The 22,900-nt window shown below is 46.9% G+C and overlaps 1 protein-coding gene across 1 annotated transcript in view; it reads left to right on the forward strand.

Annotated features, from left to right (window-relative positions):
- The window catches only part of LOC311102517 (metastasis-associated protein MTA1-like), a 69,742-nt gene that overhangs the window by 26,185 nt on the left and 20,657 nt on the right, over window positions 1-22,900 (forward strand). The window contains exons 4-9 of the mRNA XM_084143880.1: window positions 10,875-11,007; window positions 13,975-14,038; window positions 14,943-15,060; window positions 15,935-16,037; window positions 18,503-18,602; window positions 19,349-19,537. Coding sequence (XP_084000006.1) covers window positions 10,875-11,007; window positions 13,975-14,038; window positions 14,943-15,060; window positions 15,935-16,037; window positions 18,503-18,602; window positions 19,349-19,537 — 707 coding nt within the window. The remainder of the gene's footprint in view (window positions 1-10,874; window positions 11,008-13,974; window positions 14,039-14,942; window positions 15,061-15,934; window positions 16,038-18,502; window positions 18,603-19,348; window positions 19,538-22,900) is intronic.

A 22,900-nucleotide genomic window follows, 5' to 3' on the forward strand; every position in this document is an offset into this window, starting at 1 on the left:
GCCATGCTCTACCAATTGAGCTACAGAGGACCAATCCACACTGAGTTTCGGCCTGAATCAACAAGAAGCAGAAACTTGCGTCACCCCTACAGTTGACCAATCACGGACGAAGGGGCGTAGACTTCGGCTTCTGAACTTCGGGCTGGCCCTTGAGAAGAAAAAAAATGGTGCCCGAACAGCTGAAAAAACCCTAACCGAACTTTAGCCTCTCTTTAATTGGCCTTTCTATTCTAAGTCTAGAACTCTGGGCCCTTAGTTTCAGTAAACAGTAGACATCAATGGTGACCATTAATCCATTCACAAACACTAAACAATCTAATGGCAAAGTATAGAAGAACTGTTGCTCAATATAGGCTAGACTACATAGTATACAATTTGAAGAATGCTTAAATGAAATAAAATAAATCCTTCAGAACTCAGGATTTTTGGTGTTGGGCCTCTCCTCTCCCCTCTCCTCCTCTCCCGCTCCCTCTCCTCTTCCTCTCCGTCTGGTTAAGTGACTCACTCATCAATAACTGATCATTGGTAGGGACAGGTGAGATGGAGAGGCAATTTGTGGAGAGTATGATCTGGGTGCTGTGGCAGTAGATTGGCTCTGTCTGGGGGTAGAGGGGCAGGCAGTCAGGAGCTAGTAGTGATAATGATTCCTCAGATTGTACTGAATTGATATCAGATTTGGATTGCCTGGCTGCCTGTAAGACTGAATCGGCTCTGGGGCTCTTGGACTGTGGTGCATGTTCATTCTGTGATGGTGTGTGTAGAAGAGTCTATGAGCGAGCGCGAAGCGAGAACTTATTGATTTTGGCCCCATATCCCTTCTCCTGAAAACCCTTTTGATTGCTTCTGTTCTGCTCTCTGTCTCCCTCCCTCCCTCTGTCTTTCACCTTCTCTAATGAAACTCCAAATGAGCTGGAGCACGCTTCAACTGGTTTCTGCTTCCCCTCCCCTCTCTGTTCCACTCAGTCTCTCGTTCCTTCAGGGGGGTTATAGAGGAGAGTGGGGGTTATAGAGAAGAGTGGGGGTTATAGAGAAGAGTGGGGGTTATAGAGAAGAGGGGAGTGAGGGTTGAGGAGAGAGGGGGTTATAGAGAAACACACCAGTCCAGGCAGGGGATCTATATTCCTATTTATTCCTAAATGAGCCAGGTACCAGCAGTGTCACAAGGCATTGATGGGAACTCCTCTGGAATCATTACCCTAGCCTAACTATTTTTTATGTCTTCACCGTTTTCCTGGAAAACAAATCCCTGTAGTATCTAATCCTCTTGTTTGTCTCCCGAGTCTCTGGTTCTTCAATAGGTTGTGTCCTAACCTCACCCTAAATTCTGAGCGAATCACACAACTATGAGGCGTGGCTCTAAATTGAGGCAGGAGAGGGTTGTCACTAGTTAACACAGCCACAAAGTAGAGCTGGGGTGATAAACCGAAAATTACGACATATTGCGTATGTAAGTAATTCTTGGTGATTAGCCCAATGTTCATGTGTGCATTAAACAATAGCCTACAGAGCGGCGCGGCACATATGAAAGTGAAACAGCATAGAAAAAGGCATTGCGCTCCCAGAGCTCAACACTTTCATCTAAGCCGTTTCATTTGAACCAAAACTACAGCAGCCAAAGTAGATATGACACAACTTCCACCAAGCCAGTGGATGCTCTTCGCTGTCTACCAAAGGGTAACACATGTAGCTAGTCATCTCTGCTTCCCGTAGTGACACAGTGGGGACAGATGTTGAAGCTGTTGTGTAGCTTCCCTTGAAAAAGCTTCCCGAAGACTTCCACTGACTTTTCTTTTCTCCTCTGGTGCCCCAACTGCACTTGGTTCTTGTGGTTCTGTGCGCATGATGAGCCTCTCCACTGGTGGGGTTCTGTCCCCACTGTTGGTCTCTCCACTGGTGGGGTTCTGTGCTCACTGTGGGCCTCTCCACTGGTGGGGTTCTGTGCTCACTGTGGGCCTCTCCACTGGTGGGGTTCTGTCCCCACTGTTGGCCTCTCCACTGGTGGGGTTCGGTGCTCACTGTGGGTCTCTCCACTGGTGGGGTTCTGTGCTCACTGTGGGCCTCTACACTGGTGGGGTTCTGTCTCCACTGTGGACCTCTCCACTGGTGGGGTTCTGTCCCCACGGGGGGGCCTCTCCACTGGTGGGGTTCTGTCCTCACTGTGGGCCTCTTCACTGGTGGGGTTCTGTCCCCACTGTGGGCCTCTCCACTGGTGGGGTTCTGTCCCCACTGTGGGCCTCTCCCCCATCTGTGGGCCTCTCCCCCCACTGTGGGGTTCTGTCCCCACTGTGGGCCTCTCCCCCCACTGTGGGCCTCTCCCCCCACTGTGGGCCTCTCCCCCCACTGTGGGCCTCTCCACTGGTGGGGTTCTGTACCCACTGTGAGCCTCTCCACTGGTGGGGTTCTGTCCCCACTGTTGGCCTCTCCACTGGTGGGGTTCTGTCCCCACTGTTGGCCTCTCCACTGGTGGGGTTCTGTGCTCACTGTGGGCCTCTCCACTGGTGGGGTTCTGTACTCACTGTGGGCCTCTCCCCCCACTGTGGGGTTCTGTCCCCACTGTGGGCCTCTCCCCCCACTGTGGGCCTCTCCACTGGTGGGGTTCTGTACCCACTGTGAGCCTCTCCACTGGTGGGGTTCTGTCCCCACTGTTGGCCTCTCCACTGGTGGGGTTCTGTCCCCACTGTTGGCCTCTCCATTGGTGGGGTTCTGTGCTCACTGTGGGCCTCTCCACTGGTTGGGTTCTGTCACCACTGTTGGCCTCTCCGCTGGTGGGGTTCGGTGCTCACTGTGGGCCTCTCCACTGGTGGGTTTCTGTCCCCACTGTTGGCCTCTGCACTGGTGGGGTTCGCTGCTCACTGTGGGCCTCTCCACTGGTGGGGTTCTGTGCTCACACTTGGCCTCTCCACTAGTGGGGTTCTGTCCCCACTGTTGGCCTCTCCACTGGTGGGGTTCGCTGCTCACTGTGGGCCTCTCCACTCGTGGGGTTCTGTGCTCAGACTGGGCCTCTCCACTGGTGGGGTTCTGTCCCCACTGTTGGCCTCTCCACTGGTGGGGTTCTGTCCCCACTGTGGGCCTCTCCACTGGTGGGGTTCTGTCCCCACTGTTGGCCTCTCCACTGGTGGGGTTCTGTCCCCACTGTTGGCCTCTCCACTGGTTGGGTTCGCTGCTCACTGTGGGCCTCTCCACTGGTGGGGTTCTGTGCTCAGACTGGGCCTCTCCACTGGTGGGGTTCTGTCCCCACTGTTGGCCTCTCCACTGGTGGGGTTCTGTCACCACTGTTGGCCTCTCCACTGGTGGGGTTCGGTGCTCACTGTGGGCCTCTCCACTGGTGGGGTTCTGTCCCCACTGTTGGCCTCTCCACTGGTGGGGTTCGCTGCTCACTGTGGGACTCTCCACTGGTGGGGTTCTGTGCTCACACTTGGCCTCTCCACTGGTGGGGTTCTGTCCCCACTGTTGGCCTCTCCACTGGTGGGGTTCGCTGCTCACTGTTGGCCTCTCCACTGGTGGGGTTCTGTGCTCACACTTGGCCTCTCCACTGGTGGGGTTCTGTCCCCACTGTTGGCCTCTCCACTGGTGGGGTTCGCTGCTCACTGTGGGCCTCTCCACTGGTGGGGTTCTGTGCTCAGACTGGGCCTCTCCACTGGTGGGGTTCTGTCCCCACTGTTGGCCTCTCCACTGGTGCGGTTCTGTCCCCACTGTTGGCCTCTCCACTGGTGGGGTTTGGTGCTCACTGTGGGCCTCTCCACTGGTGGGGTTCGGTGCTCACTGTGGGCCTCTCCACTGGTGGGGTTCGGTGCTCACTGTGGGCCTCTCCACTGGTGGGGTTCTGTCCCCACTGTGGGCCTCTCCACTGGTGGGGTTCTGTCCCCACTGTGGGCCTCTCCACTGGTGGGGTTCTGTCCCCACTGTGGGCCTCTCCACTGGTGGGGTTCTGTCCCCACTGTGGGCCTCTCCACTGGTGGGGTTCTTTGCTCACTGTGGTCCTCTCCACTGGTGGGGTTCTGTCACCACTGTGTCACTAAGGGTAGCACTAGAAGCAGAGATGAATAACTACATGTTTTCTCTTTTGGTAGACAGCGAAGAGGGTCCACTGACTTAGTGGAAGTTGCATCATGTCAACATTCCTACAGTAAGCAAAGTGGCACAGAAGTACAGTGGGGGAAAAAAAGTATTTAGTCAGCCACTAATTGTGCAAGTTCTCCCACTTAAAAAGATGAGAGGCCTGTAATTTTCATCATAGGTACACGTCAACTATGACAGACAAATTGAGTTTTTTTCTCTCCAGAAAATCACATTGTAGGATTTTTAATGAATTTATTTGCAAATTATGGTGGAAAATAAGTATTTGGTCAATAACAAAAGTTTCTCAATACTTTGTTATATACCCTTTGTTGGCAATGACACAGGTCAAAGGTTTTCTTTAAGTCTTCACAAGGTTTTCACACACTGTTGCTGGTATTTTGGCCCATTCCTCCATGCAGATCTCCTCAAGAGCAGTGATGTTTTGGGGCTGTCGCTGGGCAACACGGACTTTCAACTCCCTCCAAAGATTTTCTATGGGGTTGAGATCTGGAGACTGGCTAGGCCACTCCAGGACCTTGAAATGCTTCTTACGAAGCCACTCCTTCGTTGCCCGGGCGGTGTGTTTGGGATCATTGTCATGCTGAAAGACCCAGCCATGTTTCATCTTCAATGCCCTTGCTGACGAAAGGAGGTTTTCACTCAAAATCTCACGATACATGGCCCCATTCATTCTTTCCTTTACACGGATCAGTCGTCCTGGTCCCTTTGCAGAAAAACAGCCCCAAAGCATGATGTTTCCACCCCCATGCTTCACAGTAGGTATGGTGTTCTTTGGATGCAACTCAGCATTCTTTGTCCTCCAAACACGACGAGTTGAGTTTTTACCAAAAAGTTCTATTTTGGTTTCATCTGACCATATGACATTCTCCCAATCCTCTTCTGGATCATCCAAATGCACTCTAGCAAACTTCAGACGGGCCTGGACATGTACTGGCTTAAGCAGGGGGACGCGTCTGCACTGCAGGATTTGAGTCCCTGGCGGCGTAGTGTGTTACTGATGGTAGGCTTTGTTACTTTGGTCCCAGCTCTCTGCAGGTCATTCACTAGGTCTCCCCGTGTGGTTCTGGGATTTTTGCTCACCGTTCTTGTGATCATTTTGACCCCACTGGGTGAGATCTTGCATGGAGCCCCAGATCGAGGGAGATTATCAGTGGTCTTGTATGTTTTCCATTTCCTAATAATTGCTCCCACAGTTGATTTCTTCAAACCAAGCTGCTTACCTATTGCAGATTGTCTTCCCAGCCTGGTGCAGGTCTACAATTTTGTTTCTGGTGTCCTTTGACAGCTCTTTGGTCTTGGCCATAGTGGAGTTTGGAGTGTGACTGTTTGAGGTTGTGGACAGGTGTCTTTTATACTGATAACAAGTTCAAACAGGTGCCATTACTACAGGTAACGAGTGGAGGACAGAGGAGCCTCTTAAAGAAGAAGTTACAGGTCTGTGAGAGCCAGAAATCTTGCTTGTTTGTAGGTGACCAAATACTTATTTTCCACCATAATTTGCAAATAAATTCATTAAAAATCCTACAATGTGATTTTCTGGATTTTTTTCTTCTCAATTTGTCTGTCATAGTTGACGTGTACCTATGATGAAAATTACAGGCCTCTCTCATCTTTTTAAGTGGGAGAACTTGCACAATTGGTGGCTGACTAAATACTTTTTTCCCCCACTGTACCTGTGTATCCCTGCCACCAGCTCGCCGTCTGAGCGAGTTTTCAGCACAGGTGGCAACATAGTTACATGCCTCCGATCATGTTTGAAACCAGACAAGGTAAATATGTTGGTTTTTCTGGCTAAAAACCTTGAGTAGGATGAGCCTGAATGCCAGGTTGAATCTAATTTGATAATTTTTCAGTTTACAAATGTACAGTTTACAAATGTACTGACACTCAGATAAAGCAAAACTGAATAGAGCTTTTTGTTGCTAATATTTATAATTTAAGAGAATAGTTAGCCTTTTATTCAAGATACGTTTTGTTATTTAGCTACTCATGTCAAATAACTGAAACTAAATAAAAGAGTTGAGAATTGTAAATTGGGTTAAATAAAATAAAAAATACAATGTTTTTGCATGATTTTTACATAAGCCTTCTGGGTACTTTGCTCTTGTCAATTGTCCATATCTCAGTTTAATGTGAGTTACAATTACTGAATAAAGTTGAGTTGGGAAAATGTTTATCATGCCTTATTTTCCTTTGCAGCCTTTTGCTGGATCACCTGGTAACCAAATAACTTTCTTTGACATGGTATAAAAAAAGGTGCTAATGGAGAGTAACCTCTCAAAATTATAACTTATCGCAATTTATCATTATCGCAGTCATAAACCCCGCCTATTTCTACAATTTATCTTCTTAAAATCAGATTTTAAACCTAACCTTAATCACACTGCTAACCTATGCCAGTCTTTAAATGTAGACCAAAAATTCTCATTCTTGTAGCCAATTTTGACTTTGTGGCTGTGGAATCTGACTTTGTGGCTGTGGATGCTAGTGGAAACCGAGAGGGAGCGAGCCTGCGGCAGTTGTATTATACTGAACAAAAATATAAACGCAATACGCAACAATTTCAAAGATTTTACTGAGTTACAGTTCATATAAAAATCAGTCAATTGAAATAAATAAATTAGGCCCTAATCTATGGATTTCACATGACTGGGAAGGGGTGGGCTTGGGAGGGCATAGGCCCACCTACTTGGCAGCCAGGTCCACCCACTGGGAAGCCAGCTGGGAAGCCAGCCACTGGGAAGAACTGGGAGTTTTTCCCCACAAAAGGGTTTTATTACAGACCGAAATACTCCTCAGTTTCATCAGCTTTCCGGGTAACCCCCCCTCAGATGATCCCACAGGTGAAGAAGCCGGATGTGGAGGTCCTGGGCTAGCGTGGTTACACGTGGTCTGCGGTTGTGAGGCCGGTTGGACGTACTGCCAAATTCTCTAAAACGACGTTGGAGGCAGCTTATGGAAGAGAAATGAACATTCAATTCTCTGGCAAAAGCTCTGGTGGACATTTCTGTAGTCAGCATGCCAATTGCACACTCCCTCAAAACTTGAGATATCTGTGGCATTGTGTTGTGTGACAAAACTGCACATTTTAAAGTGGCTTTTAATTGTCCACAGCACACAGTGTATTGTATTGTATTTATTATGGATCCCCATTAGCTGTTGCCAAGGCAGCAGCTACAATTCCTGGGGTCCATCAAAATTAAGACAGTTTATACAATTTTAAAAACATTACGATACATTCACAACAGATTTCACAACACACTGTGTGCCCTCAAGTTACTACTCCACTACCACATATCTACAACACAGAATCCATGTGTATGTGTGTGGGTATACATCTCTTCACAGTCCCCTCTGTTCCATAAGGTGTATTTTTATCTGTTTTTAAATCTGATTCCACTGTAGCCAGGGCTCTATGTAGTACTGTGCGCCTCCCATAGTATTTTCTGGACTGTGAAGAGACCGCTGGTGGCATGTCTTGTGGGGTATGCATGGGTGTCCGAGCTGTGTGCCAGTATTCCAAATAGACAGCTCGGTACATGCAGGTTAAGAGCATTGGGCCAGTAATCGAAAGGTCGCTGGTTCGAATCCCCGAGCCGACTAGGTGAAAAATCTGTCGGTGCCCTTGAGCAAGGCACTTAACCCTAATTGCTCCTGTAAGTCGCTCTGGATAAGAGCATCTGCTAAATGACTAAAATATAAATGTACATTCAGCTCGTCAACACCTCTCACAAAAACAAGCAGTGATGAAGTCAATCTCTCCTCCACTTTGAGCCAGGAGAGATTGACATGCATATTATTAATATTAGCTCTCTGTGTACATCCAAGGGCCAGCCGTGCTGCCCTGTTCTGAGCCAATTGCAGTTTTCCTAAGTCCCTCTTTGTGGCACCTGACCACACGACAGAACAGTAGTCCAGGTGTGACAAAACTAGGGCCTGTAGGACCTGCCTTGTTGATAGTGCTGTTAAGAAGGCAGAGCAGCGCTTTATTATGGACAGGCTTCTCCCCATCTTGGCTACTGTTGTATCAATATGTTATGACCATGACAGTTTACAATCCAGGATTACTCCAAGCAGTTTAGTCACCTCAAATTGCTTAATTTCCACATTATTCATTACAATATTTAGTTGAGGTTTAGGTTTTAGTGAATGATTTGTCCAAATACAATGCTTTTAGTTTTTGAAATATTTAGGACTAATTTATTCCTTGCCACCCATTCTGAAACTAACTGCAGCTCTTTGTTAAGTGTTGCAGTCATTTCAGTCACTGTAGTAGCTGACGTGTATAGTGTTGAGTCATCCGCATACATAGACACACTGGCTTTACTCAAAGCCAGTGGCATGTCGTTAGTAAAGATTGAAAAAAGTAAGTGGTCTAGACAGCTGCCCTGGGGAATAATATTGGAGAGGCTTCCATTAAAGAACACCCTCTGTGTTCTGTTAGACAGGTAACTCTTTATCCACAATATAGCAGGGGGTGTAAAGCCATAACACATATGCTTTTCCATCAGCAGACTATGATCGATAATGTCAAAAGCCTCACTGAAGTATAACAAAACAGTCCCTACAATAATTTTGTCATAAATTTCTCTCAGCCAATTATCAGTCATTTGTTTAAGTGCTGTGCTTGTTGAATGTCCTTCCCTATAAGCGTGCTGAAAGTCTGTTGTCAATTTGTTTACTGTAAAATAGCATTGTATCTGGTCAAACACAATTTTTTCCAAAAGTTTACTAAGGGTTGGGAACAGGCTGATTGGTCGGCTATTTGAGCCAGTAAAGGGGGCTTTACTATTCTTAGGTAGCGGAATTACTTTTGCTTCCCTCCAGGCCTGAGGGCACACACTTTCAAGGAGGCTTAAATTGAAGATATGGCAAATAGGAGTGGCAATATCGTCTGCTATTATCCTCAGTAATTTTCCATCCAAGTGTCTTCCACACTTACTTTACGGAATTAAAAATTACAATGCTTGTCTTTCATCATTTGGTCAGATATACTTGGATGTGTAGTGTCAGCGTTTGTTGCTTGCATATCATGCCTAAATTTGCTAATCTTGCCAATGAAAAAATTATAAAAGTAGTTGGCAATATCAGTGGGTTTTGTGATGAATGAGTCATCTGATTCAATGAATGATTGTGCTGAGTTACCTTTTTTTCCAAAATGTAATTTAAGGTGCTGCAAAGCTTTTTACTATCAATCTTTATATCATTTATCTTTGTTTCATAGTATAGTTTATTTTGATTCAGTTTAGTCACATTTCTCAATTTGCAATACGTTTGCCAATCGGTTGTGCTGCCAGACTTATGTGCCATACCTTTTGCCTCATCCCTCTCAACCATACCATTTCTTAATTCCTCATCAATCCAAGGGGATTTAACAGTTTTTAAATTCATTTTCTTAATGGGTCCGTGCTTATTAGTAACTGGAATAAGCAATTTCAAAAATGTGTCAAGCGCAGCGTCTGGCTGGTCCTCATTACACACCACAGACAAGCAAATATTATTTACATCATCAACATAAGAATCACTACAAAACGTATTGTATGACCTCTTATACACTATATTAAGCCCAGCCTTTGGAACTTTGGTTTTCCAAGATATGGCTACTATATTGTGATCACTACATCCGATGCATTTGTATACTTCTTTAAAGCAAATTTCTGCAGCATTAGTAAAGATGTGATCAATACATGTTGATGATTTCATTCCTGTGCTGTTTGTAACTACCCTGGTAGGTTGACTGATAACCTGAAACAGGTTGCAGGCACTGGTTACAGTTTGAAGCTTTTTCTTGAGGGGGCAGCTTGATGAAAGCCAGTCAATATTGAAATCACCCAGAAAATATACCCCTCTGTTGATATCAAATACATTATCAAGCATTTCACACATGTTATCCAGACACTGACTGTTAACACTTGGTGGTCTATAGCAGCTTCCCACAAGAATGGGCTTTAGGTGAGGCAGATGAACCTGTAGCCATATTACTTCAACAGTATTTAACATGAGATCCTCTCTAAGCTTTACAGGAATGTGGTTCTTAATATAGACCTCAACACCACCCCAATTGGTATTTCTGTCTTTTCTGTAAATGTTATAACCATGTATTGCTACCACTCTATTATCAAAGGTATTCTCTAAGTGAGTTTCAGAGATAGGCAGAATATGAATGTCATCTGTTACTAGCAAGTTATTGACTTCATGAACCTTGTTTCTTAGGCAACATATGTTAACGTGGGCTATTTTTAGCACTTTTCTGGGATGCTTGATGCACCTTGTGCTTGATGCACAAGGTGCACCTGTGTAATGATCGTGCTGTTTAATCAGCTTCTTGATATACCACACCTGTCAGGTGGATGTATTATCTTGGCAAAGGAGAAATGCTCACTAACAGGGAAATAAACAAATTTGTGCAAAAAAATTGAGAGAAATAAGCTTTTTGTGCGTATGGAACATTTCTGGGATGTTTTATTTCAGCTCATGAAACATGAGACCAACACTTTACACGTTGTGTTTATATTTTTGTTCAGTGTAGATGGGACTTAAATGTTCTACCACATTAACCATTTTATTTTTTTAAAGCATTTGTTGTGTGTGGCAAGATTGCACGGGTTTAGTGACAACTCAGTTGAGCTAACCTAATGTGAGTATTTACCTTTGACCCCTATCAGGAGAGATGGAGGAGATGTTGAACTGTGTGTGTCTGTGTCTGTCTCTGTGTGTGCGCATCTGTGTGCGCGCCCGTGTGTGTTCACACACCTAACTAACTTCAGTGTGTTTGACCTCTGACCCCTATCCAGGAGAGATGGAGGAGGAGATGGAGAACCCAGAGTTGAACCCAGTTGACCTGCCAGAGAAACAGAAACACCAGCTTAGACACCGAGAGCTATTCCTGTCCCGCCAGCTAGAGTCACTACCCGCTACACACATCAGGTACATTATATACATGCTACTAGACCAGCTCGAGTCACTACCCACTACATTATATACCTGCTATTATAAACTGGGTGGTTCGAGCCCTGAATGCTGATTGGCTGACAGCTGTGGTATATCATACCGTATACCATGGGTACGACAAAACGTTATTTTTGCTGCTCTAATTACGTTGGTAACCAGTTTATAATAGCAATAAGGCACCTCGGGCATGCGTTGCGTCGTGCTAAGAACAGCCCTTAGCCGTGGTATACCGGCCATGTACCACACCTCCTCGGGCCTTATTGCTTAACTAGATCAGCTAGAGTCACTACCCACTACATTATATACCTGCTAATAGACCAGCTAGAGTCACTACCCGCTGCATTATATACCTGCTACTAGACCAGCTAGAGTCAGTACCCGCTGCATTATATACCTGCTACTAGACCAGCTAGAGTCAGTACCCGCTACATTATATACCTGCTACTAGACCAGCTAGAGTCACTACCCGCTGCATTATATACCTGCTACTAGACCAGCTAGAGTCACTACCCGCTGCATTATATACCTGCTACTAGACCAGCTAGAGTCAGTACCCGCTGCATTATATACCTGCTACTAGACCAGCTAGAGTCACTACCCGCTGCATTATATACCTGCTACTAGACCAGCTAGAGTCACTACCCGCTACATTATATACCTGCTACTAGACCAGCTAGAGTCACTACCCGCTGCATTATATACCTGCTACTAGACCAGCTAGAGTCAGTACCCGCTGCATTATATACCTGCTACTAGACCAGCTAGAGTCAGTACCCACTGCATTATATACCTGCTACTAGACCAGCTAGAGTCAGTACCCGCTGCATTATATACCTGCTACTAGACCAGCTAGAGTCAGTACCCGCTGCATTATATACCTGCTACTAGACCAGCTAGAGTCAGTACCCGCTGCATTATATACCTGCTACTAGACCAGCTAGAGTCAGTACCCGCTGCATTATATACCTGCTACTAGACCAGCTAGAGTCAGTACCCGCTACATTATATACCTGCTACTAGACCAGCTAGAGTCAGTACCCGCTACATTATATACCTGCTACTAGACCAGCTAGAGTCAGTACCCGCTACATTATATACCTGCTACTAGACCAGCTAGAGTCAGTACCCGCTGCATTATATACCTGCTAATAGACCAGCTAGAGTCAGTACCCGCTGCATTATATACCTGCTACTAGACCAGCTAGAGTCAGTACCCGCTGCATTATATACCTGCTACTAGACCAGCTAGAGTCAGTACCCGCTACACACATCAGGTACGCTATATTCCCTTTTTTGTATAAACGCAGCCTGGAAAACAGATTACTCTTCCTCTCACAGCTAGGAACACATATAGGCTGGAGGTGTAACGGTACATGTATTCGTACCGAACCGTTCGGGGACCTCTGATCGGTCCGCAATGTGAACCCGAATGAATACATTAAAAAATACAAAACATGTTCAGGCTATTCCGTTAAAACAACTACAGCCTACGTTGTAATCAAAATTAAAATCTTAACTGGCACATTTCAAACTGTCCTTTTGTGAGGCGCAGCCGGGAACTACTTCTGTACGATGGAGAGTGGTGGGATCGATAAACCAGAGTTGGAGGATCCTCCGTCATCATTTAAGTCTCAATTGTGGCTTCCGAGTAGATTACAACGGCAATGGACAGGGAGTTGTGGATAAAACGTTAACAGTATGTCGCCACGCTCCAATGAGAATAGCCTATACAGCTGCTAACACCTTTACACCAACATCACCCCAGTATACTGGCGCAAGACTGAAATGCAAAGGAACAACAACACAACATCGTCTCCACTCTGCATTCAAGCAGCCCTTGGCAGCTGATTCTGACCAGGCCAAAGAAATGACAAGAGCGATAGGTAGGCTGTGTTTATATTTCTAACAATCTTTGGTTTATAGCCGTGGCTATGCGCCCATTCTCGGTGGTTGAGAATAGGGGGTTTCAGCCCCTCATGAAAGAGCTCGAGCCACCTTAAGAACTTCCCTTTTGCACCCATTTCAGCAAACAGAGCAAGTACTACCTATGTAAGCAAACCAAAGCCGAAGTTTTCAATGAATATGCCAATGCACCCTGTGTTGCGCTTACTTATCAGGTGACAGCCCATCACATTACCCCAGAGTGGGAGATGTACTGTGCTACAGACACGCCCCCTTTATGAGAGGCACAAGTGCGAATCTGACACTGAAGGAGGCAGTGTAATGGGAATTTACCACGTACGACTGGTAAATTCCGGCCCTCAAACTGGTAATAGTGGAAAACTCGTCTATCATCCTGAGCACCCACTTCTCCCGCATGGTGACCTCTGACATCACCTACTAAGGAAATTACCTTTATAACAGCATTTTCGGCAGTTAAATGCAACAACCAAACTTTATTTATAAAAAGCTATCCATTCATGTGCTTTTTGAACTCTATAATTTGTTTACAAGCATGATAGCTGTACCTTTAGTTTATGATTGACACTGCTTCTTGGCCATTAGCCAATCAGCGTTTCTCAATGAGTTCAAATCACATGAGTGCATCCAACTGGTATTTACAACTTCGCAACTGGTAAATTCCCACCTCCCACATGGTTGCAAGCGCAGCATCAGAGTGGAAACTTGAGAGGCCCAACAATCCAGTCACAACAGACATTGCTGAACATTGCGAAAGGTATTTAATTTTTCCGCTGTACCGAAACCGAACTATGACCCCAAAACCGTAATATGTACCGAACCATGGGTTTGGTGAACCGTTACACCCCTAATATAGGTTGTACTGTGCTTCATTATACAGTACATGTAAGGGGTTGTTTCTGACTTTCTCTGTCTCTGTGTGTGTGTGTGTGTGTGTGTGTGTGTGTGTGTGTGTGTGTGTGTGTGTGTGTGTGTGTGTGTGTGTGTGTGTGTGTGTGTGTGTGTGTGTGTGGTTGATCTCAGGGGGAAGTGTTGTGTCACTCTGCTGAACGAGACAGAGGCTCTGAAGTCCTATCTGGACCGAGAGGTAGGTGGCTCGCACTGCCCTTCTCTCTCTCTCTCTCTCTCTCTCTCTCTCTCTCTCTCTCTCTCTCTCTCTCTCTCTCTCGCTCTCTCGCTCTCTCGCTCTCTCGCTCTCTCGCTCTCTCGCTCTCTCGCTCTCTCGCTCTCTCGCTCTCTCGCTCTCTCTCTCTCTCTATATTCAATTCAAGGGGCTTTATTGGCATGCAAAACATATGTTTACATTGCCAAAGCAAGTGAAATGGATAAACAAAAGTGAAATAAAAAGTGAACAGTAAATATTCCTCATCAATCTACACACAATACCCCATAATGACAATATACAATACCTCTCTCTCTCTCACACACACACACATAGAACTGCTAAATTTACTCCATATTAAATGAGTTTGTGTGTGTGTGTGTCTTGGTGCTGTATGAATAATTCAGTGTGTTGAACCAGAATGTTCTTTTCACAGTCAGTAATGAGAAGACGAGAAACTAACTGCTACACACACACAATCCACAACCCCACTCAATCTCTCCAGTCCTCTGTCTCTTACTCTCTCCTCTCCAGTCCTCTGTCTCTTACTCTCTCCTCTCCAGTCCTCTGTCTCTTACTCTCTCCTCTCCAGTCCTCTGTCTCTTACTCTCTCCTCTCCAGTCCTCTGTCTCTTACTCTCTCCTCTCCAGTCCTCTGTCTCTTACTCTCTCCTCTCCAGTCCTCTGTCTCTTACTCTCTCCTCTCCAGTCCTCTGTCTCTTACTCTCTCCAGTCCTCTGTCTCTTACTCTCTCCTCTCCAGTCCTCTGTCTCTTACTCTCTCCTCTCCAGTCCTCTGTCTCTTACTCTCTCCTCTCCAGTCCTCTGTCTCTTACTCTCTCCTCTCCAGTCCTCTGTCTCTTACTCTCTCCTCTCCATCCCTCTCTCCAGGATGCATTCTTCTACTCCCTGGTCTACGACCCCCAACAGAAGACTCTGCTGGCTGATAAAGGGGAGATCAGGGTGGGGAACAAGTACCAGGCAGACATCACAGACTTCCTCAAAGAGGGTACATTTACATTTTAGTCATTTAGCAGACGCTCTTATCCAGAGCGACTTACAGGAGCAATTAGGGTACGTACGCCAAAGACACTCATACGGAAGACTGAACTATTAGCATTTCCCGTAGCAAAACGTGTCACACTAGCCTGTAGATTAGCTTGGCTAGTATTCTTTGGTACTGCAGGCAGGGTCCTATCTCATCTCAGGGCTCAGTCAGTGGGAGGGCATGGGCGTCTATCACACTGCCTGATGAACCCACTGCACTGGGAACTATTATGCAACGTTATGTCAAAGAGTGTGAATCAAAGTGTGAGTTTTAATGAGGAGCCATGTCACCCCAATAGTGTTTGAGAGGGTCAGAGGGCAGGATATGCAACGTTATGTCAAAGTGTGTGGATCTATCTACAAGCAAGTTTTATGAGGAACCAGAACCACATCACCCCAAGACTGATGGAGAGCCAGAGGGCACGTCTGTCTCCTCACCTTGCTGCACCGTCATAAGTTTAGTTGAAATACCTACAGGGCAGTTTAGTCTGGTTGGTGTAGTGTAGCAGCCTGGGTGACTGTGCTAACTGGTTTCTAACGGGTGACTGTGCTAACTGGTTTCTAACGGGTGACTGTGCTAACTGGTTTCTAACGGGTGACTGTGCTAACTGGTTTCTAACGGGTGACTGTGCTAACTGGTTTCTAACGGGTGACTGTGCTAACTGGTTTCTAACGGGTGACTGTGCTAACTGGTTTCTAACGGGTGACTGTGCTAACTGGTTTCTAACGGGTGACTGTGCTAACTGGTTTCTAACGGGTGACTGTGCTAACTGGTTTCTAACGGGTGACTGTGCTAACTGGTTTCTAACGGGTGACTGTGCTAACTGGACCTCCAGGTGAGGAGGATGGCAGGGACCTGGCCAAGCTGGAGGAGAAGGTGTGGGACCCCAGCAGTCCCTTCACAGAAAAACAGATCGACCAGTTCCTGGTTGTTGCTCGGTAAGTGGCTCCGTTCCGGTGGGCTGTGGTGGAAGGGTAAGTGGCTCTACTGTGGTGGGAGGTGCTAGTAGCTCGGTAAGACTGCTGTGAGATCGATAGGAAATGTAAAATGCTTTTTCTGTAAGACTGGTGGGACTAGGAGGAGGTGGAGCAGGGTTTTTGGGGTAGTCGTTGGTAAGATGGACTCTGTTGTGGTAGAAGGGTGGAGGCGTTTAGAAGACTGGTCTGGTGGGAGGTGGAGGGGTTAGAAGACTGATCTGGTGGGAGGTGGAGGGGTTAGAAGACTAGTCTGGTGGGAGGTGGAGGGGGTTAGAAGACTGGTCTGGTGGAAGGTGGAGGGGGTTAGAAGACTGTGGTCTGGTGGGAGGTGGAGGGGTTTAGAAGACTGGTCTGGTGGGAGGTGGAGGTGTTAGAAGACTGGTCTGGTGGGAGGTGGAGGGGTTAGAAGACTGGTCTGGTGGGAGGTGGAGGGGTTAGAAGACTGGTCTGGTGGGAGGTGGAGGGGGTTAGAAGACTGGTCTGGTGGGAGGTGGAGGGGTTAGAAGACTGGTCTGGTGGGAGGTGGAGGGGTTAGAAGACTGGTCTGGTGGGAGGTGGAGGGGGTTAGAAGACTGTGGGCTGGTGGGAGGTGGAGGGGTTTAGAAGACTGATCTGGTGGGAGGTGGAGGGGTTAGAAGACTGTGGTCTGGTGGGAGGTGGAGGGGTTAGAAGACTGGTCTGGTGGGATGTGGAGGGGTTTAGAAGACTGGTCTGGTGGGAGGTGGAGGGGTTAGAAGACTGGTCTGGTGGGAGGTGGAGGGGTTTAGAAGACTGTGGTCTGGTGGGAGGTAGAGGGGGTTAGAAGACTGGTCTGGTGGGATGTGGAGGGGTTTAGAAGACTGGTCTGGTGGGAGGTGGAGGGGTTAGAAGACTGGTCTGGTGGGAGGTGGAGGGGGTTAGAAGACTGGTCTGGTGGGAGGTGGAGGGGGTTAGAAGACTGTGGTCTGGTGGGAGGTAGAGGGGGTTAGAAGACTGGTCTGGTGGGAGGTGGAGGGGTTAGAAGACTGGTCTGGTGGGAGGTGGAGGGGTTTAGAAGACTGGTCTGGTGGGAGGTGGAGGGGTTAGAAGACTGGTCTGGTGGGAGGTGGAGGGGTTTAGAAGACTGGTCTGGTGGGAGGTGGAGGGGTTAGAAGACTGTGGTCTGGTGGGAGGTGGAGGGGTTAGAAGACTGGTCTGGTGGGAGGTGGAGGGGTTAGAAGACTGGTCTGGTGGGAGGTGGAGGGGGTTAGAAGACTGTGGTCTGGTGGGAGGTGGAGGGGGTTAGAAGACTGGTCTGGTGGGAGGTGGAGGGGTTTAGAAGACTGGTCTGGTGGGAGGTGGAGGGGTTAGAAGACTGGTCTGGTGGGAGGTGGAGGGGTTAGAAGACTGGTCTGGTGGGAGGTGGAGGGGGTTAGAAGACTGTGGTCTGGTGGGAGGTGGAGGGGGTTAGAAGACTGGTCTGGTGGGAGGTGGAGGGGTTTAGAAGACTGGTCTGGTGGGAGGTGGAGGGGGTTAGAAGACTGGTCTGGTGGGAGGTGGAGGGGTTAGAAGACTGTGGTCTGGTGGGAGGTGGAGGGGTTAGAAGACTGGTCTGGTGGGAGGTGGAGGGGGTTAGAAGACTGTGGTCTGGTGGGAGGTGGAGGGGTTTAGAAGACTGTGGTCTGGTGGGAGGTGGAGGGGTTAGAAGACTGTGGTCTGGTGGGAGGTGGAGGGGGTTAGAAGACTGTGGTCTGGTGGGAGGTGGAGGGGTTTATTGACACCTCTTCCTCTTAGCTATGTTGTCATACCTCTAAATCGGGAGGATTAACACAAACTCCTCTTGCTTATCCCTCTCTCTCTCCTTGTCTCTCTCTCTCTCCCCCATCTCTTTCCCTCCTTGTCTCTCTCCCCCATCTCTTTCCCTCCTTGTCTCTCTCCCCCATCTCTTTCCCTCCTTGTCTCTCTCTTTCCCTCATTCTCTTTCTCTCTCTCCCCCATCTCTTTCCCTCCTTGTCTCTCTCTCTCTCCCCCATCTCTTTCTCTCATTGTCTCTCTCCCCATCTCTTTCTCTCCTTGTCTCTCTCTCTCCCCCTCTCTCTCCCCATCTCTTTCCGTCCTTGTCTCTCTCCCCCCCCCTCTCTCTCTCCCCCATCTCTTTCCCTCCTTGTCTCTCTCTCCCCCCTCTTTCTCTCCTTGTCTCTCTCTCTCTCTCCCCCCTCTTTCTCTCTTTGTCTCTCTCTCTCTCCCCCCTCTTTTTCTCATTGTCTCTCTCTCTCCCCCCTCTTTCTCTCCTTGTCTTTCTTTCCCTCCTTGTCTCTCTCCCTCCTTGTCTCTCTCTCTCTCCCCCATCTCTTTCCCTCCTTGTCTCTCTCTCTCTCCCCCATCTCTTTCCCTCCTTGTCTTTCTCTCTCTCTCCCCCATCTCTTTCCCTCCTCTCTGTCATCTCTTCCTCTCTCTCGCTCTCTCAGGTCAGTGGGAACCTTTGCGCGGGCTCTAGACTGCAGTAGTTCTGTCCGGCAGCCCAGTCTTCACATGAGTGCTGCTGCTGCCTCTAGAGACATCACCCTGGTAAGACACACACACATTGCCCACTGCCCTAGGTAAGGTCAGGGTCAGGCCAGAAGTGAGTGCTCGGCAGGATTACTGTTAGCCCAGGGGTATGCTGGGAGCTTCAGTAGCGGGAGTGAGTGGGTGTGCGTGGGTGCAATCGTGCGCATGTGTTTGTGTGATACTGCGTGTGTGCGTGTGTGCGTGTGTGTGTGTGTAAGTGCATGTGTGCGTGTCTGAGTATCAGTAACGAGCAGGCTTAGTGGCCCAAGACGCCCCATGTGGCCACGTTCCGGGCCACTTCTGCAACTCGTATATAAAACATGGAACACAGGCCTCAGAGCTACAGTGTACACACATATATAAATATGAACACACACGCATGCTCTCGTGGACACACACATGCACGTACACACACATCCATATACATGTAAACAACACTCGCACAACACACAAATCAACTCTAACACAAGATAATAGCACATCCACTTGTCAGGTCTAGACTATGTTGCACTATTAACCTTGGTGGCTTTGACGAACAGAATAACAGGGACCTTTTGCATGGTTTGCTTGTTACAAGGGTGTGTTTTGTTGGCTGGGTATAGGTGAAAACCAGGGTAATGTTCATTAGGGCACACAGTAAACCGCACAGAAGTGTTTCTTATCGGACAAGTACAGATGGTACCTCCCTATTTCAAAGTGTTTCTTCTGTTTTGTGCCTACTGAACACTACCCAATATTTCGCCCCCCTCCTCTCTTCTCCCCAGTTCCATGCCATGGACACCCTGGATAAGACGGGTTATGACATGACGCGGGCCATCGCTGCCCTGGTACCCCAGGGAGGACCTGTTCTCTGCCGGGACGAGATGGAGGAGTGGAGCGCCTCTGAGGCCAACCTGTTTGAAGAGGCCCTGGAGAAATACGGAAAAGACTTCACAGACATACAGCAGGACTTTGTGAGTAGAGACGGGCAACGGGCAGACAGACAGGTTTCAGACAGACAGACTGGTATGGTTCTGCAACCTTGGCTTGGACTACACTCAACAAGGAAGCTCTGATGTGCATATCACCAAAATAAGGAGCAAGAACAATCTTCAGGGGAACTGTTGGGCTGCAGCTTGCCAGCCTAGTCCACCACTAGGGACCAATCAGATAGCATTATTTCTTTCTAAAACTATTCTCACAAATGTAAAAGAAACAATGCTTAGACTGAGAGGAACTGTTAAATGCTCACAATAATGTACTATTGGTGAGACACTCAACTCCGAGACTACCAGGCAGGCATCTATTGAGAGCAGAGAAGAGAATCCTGCATGTCTAGTGTAGCCATATATATTGGTAGTGTATGGCTAAATCTCTCTCAGCCATAGAGATAGATAGTGAATGGCTATATCTCTCTCAGCCATAGAAATAGATTGTGTATGACTATAGCTCTCTCAGCCATAGAGATGGATAGTGTATGGCTATATCTCTCAGCCATAGAGATAGATAGTGTATGGCTATACAGTGCATTCGGAAAGTATTTTCCAAATGTTGTTTACGGTACAGCCTTATTCTAAAATGGATTAAATATTATTATTTTCTCATCAATCTACACACAATACCCCATAATGACTAAGCAAAAACTGTTTTTTAGAAATGTTAGCACATTTATTAAAAATAAAAAACACATACCTTATTTATATGTATTCAGACCCTTTGCTATGAGACTCTAAATTGAGCTCAGGTGGATCCTGTTTCCATTGATCATCCTTGAGATGTTTCTACAACATGATTTGAAACAGCACACACCTGTCTATATAAGGTCCCACAGTTGACAGTGCATGTCAGAGCAAAAACCAAGCCATGAGGTCGAAGGAATTGTCCGTAGAGCTCTGAAACAGGATAGTGGTGAGGCACAGATCTGGGGAAGGGTACCAGAACATTTCTGCAGCATTGAAGGTCCCCAAGAACACAGTGGCCTCCATCATTCTTAAACGGAAGAAGTTTGGAACCACCAAGACTCTTCCTAAAGCTGGCCGCCCGGCCAAACTGAGCAACCGGGGGAGAAGGGCCTTGGTCAGGGAGGTGACCAAGAACCCGATGGTCAATCTGACAGAACCTTCCAGAAGATCAACCATCTCTGCAGCACTCCATCAATCAGGCCTTTATGGTAAAGTGGCCAGATGGAATCCACTCCTCAGTAAAAGGCACATGACAGCCCGCTTGGAGTTTGCCAAAAGGCACCTAAAGGACTCTGACCATGAGAAACAAGATTATCTGGTCTGATGAAACCCTGACCATGAGAAACAAGATTCTCTGGTCTGATGAAACCAAGATTGAACTCTTTGGCCTGAATGCCAAGCGTCACGTCTGGAGGAAACCTGGCACCATCCCTACGGTGAAGCATGGTGGTGGCAGCATCATGCTGTGGGGATGTTTTTCAGCGGCAGGGACTGGGAGACTAGTCAGGTTTGAGGGAAAGATGAACAGAGCAAAGTACAGAGAGATCCTTGATGAAAACCTGCTCCAGAGAGCTCAGGACCTCAGACTGGAGCGAAGGTTCACCTTCCAACAGGACAACGACCCTAAGCACACAGCCAAGACAAAGCAGGAGTGGCTCTGTCTCTGAATGTCCTTGAGTGGCCCAGCCAGAGGCCGGACTTGAACCAGATTGAACATCTCTGGAGAGACCTGAAAATAGCTATGCAGCGATGCTCCCCATCCATCCTGACAGAGCTTGAGAGGATCTGCAGAGAAGAATGGGAGAAACTCCCCAAATACAGGTGTGCCAAGCTTGTAGCGTCATACCCAAGAAGACTCAAGGCTGTAATCGCTGCCAAAGGTGCTTCAACAAAGTACTGAGTAAAGAGTCTGAATACTTATGTAAATGTATATTTCATTTTTTCATTTTATTTTTTATAAAAAAAAGTTTTTGCTTTGTCAGTATGGGGTATTGTGTGTAGATTGAGGAAATAAAACTATTTAATACATTTTAGAATAAGGCTGTAATCTAACAAAATGTGGAAAAAGTCAAGGGGTCTGAATACTTTCCGAATGCGCTGTATCTCTCAGCCATAGAGATAGTGCATGGCTATATCTCTCTCAGCCATAGAGATAGATACTGTATGCAGGGTTCGTTACTGTGACCAAAACAGATGCATTTATGACCGTTTGACTTGGCAGTGCGACACACAGTTTAACGTGCCAGTGAAAAAAATGTACCTGGTCACGTAAATTTTTTTGTTCACAATTTGCTTTTTAATTTTTAATTCTCATGATTTATTCAAACAGTAATGTGCAATTGACCAAAAATAAACCAACGTTCTGAAGAGGAAACAGCGGCAGGGGAATGCCCCTGCCTGTTTGTGTGCAGTGCGCGTAGGGCCTGAATGGCTACCACTTTGTGTAGCCGTTAGCAATGCTAATGATGGTGTAACCTTCTTCGGGTAGATGGAAATGCAATTAAAAGGTAACTACAAAGTAGCCTATGCCTACCTGGCAGAAGCATGATATTTGCATCAATCCATTGTATTGAAAACTCCATCACAAGTGTGCTACAGACATGAGCTAAGCTTCCCCTAAAGTAAATTGAATTAAATGTCGGTCAACGGTCTTGACACAGACCACTGCGCCTGTCACCTACTACCATACCCTGTTCAAAGGCACTTAAATATTTTGTCTTGCCCATTCACACTCTGAATGGCACACATACACAGTCCATGTCTCAATTGTCTCAAGGCTTCAAAATCCTTATTTAACCTGTCTTCTCCCCTTCATCTACACTGATTGAAGTGGATTTAATGAGTGACATCAATAAGGGATACCTAGCATACAGAGCTTTCACCTGGTCAGTCTATCATAGAAAGAGCATTAGTTCATAATGTTTTGCACACTTAGTGTGTGTATATATATATATATATATATATATATATATGTGTGTGTGTGTGTGTGTGTGTGTTATATTTATTTTAAAAAATCATTGTTGGTCATAAAAGACCAGGAAATCAGCTCCAAGTATTCCCACGCATAATATCGAGACACAGATGTAAGCAAGGTTTGAAATTATTATGTTTTAGTAAAATATGAACTTTTCCAGCTCCCCGACCATCCGCTCAAGAAGAAATGGACCCGCGGCTGAATCTGGTTGATGATCCCTGACATAGATGATTGTTGAGTTGCGACTCTCAATGAGAAGTAGAGGCCCAGCCAGGCATATCGCAATATTTCCTCATAGTTTGGAAAGCAAATGGCTATTGCTGTAAAGAGAAGACAATGAAAATACTAATCTGTCTTTTATAGTTATCAAAAGTCTTAATTTAATTGATTGAACAGTATAG

The sequence above is a fragment of the Coregonus lavaretus genome (genome assembly GCF_964263955.1).
Source record: "Coregonus lavaretus genome assembly, chromosome: 27".
Taxonomy (NCBI): domain Eukaryota; kingdom Metazoa; phylum Chordata; class Actinopteri; order Salmoniformes; family Salmonidae; genus Coregonus; species Coregonus lavaretus.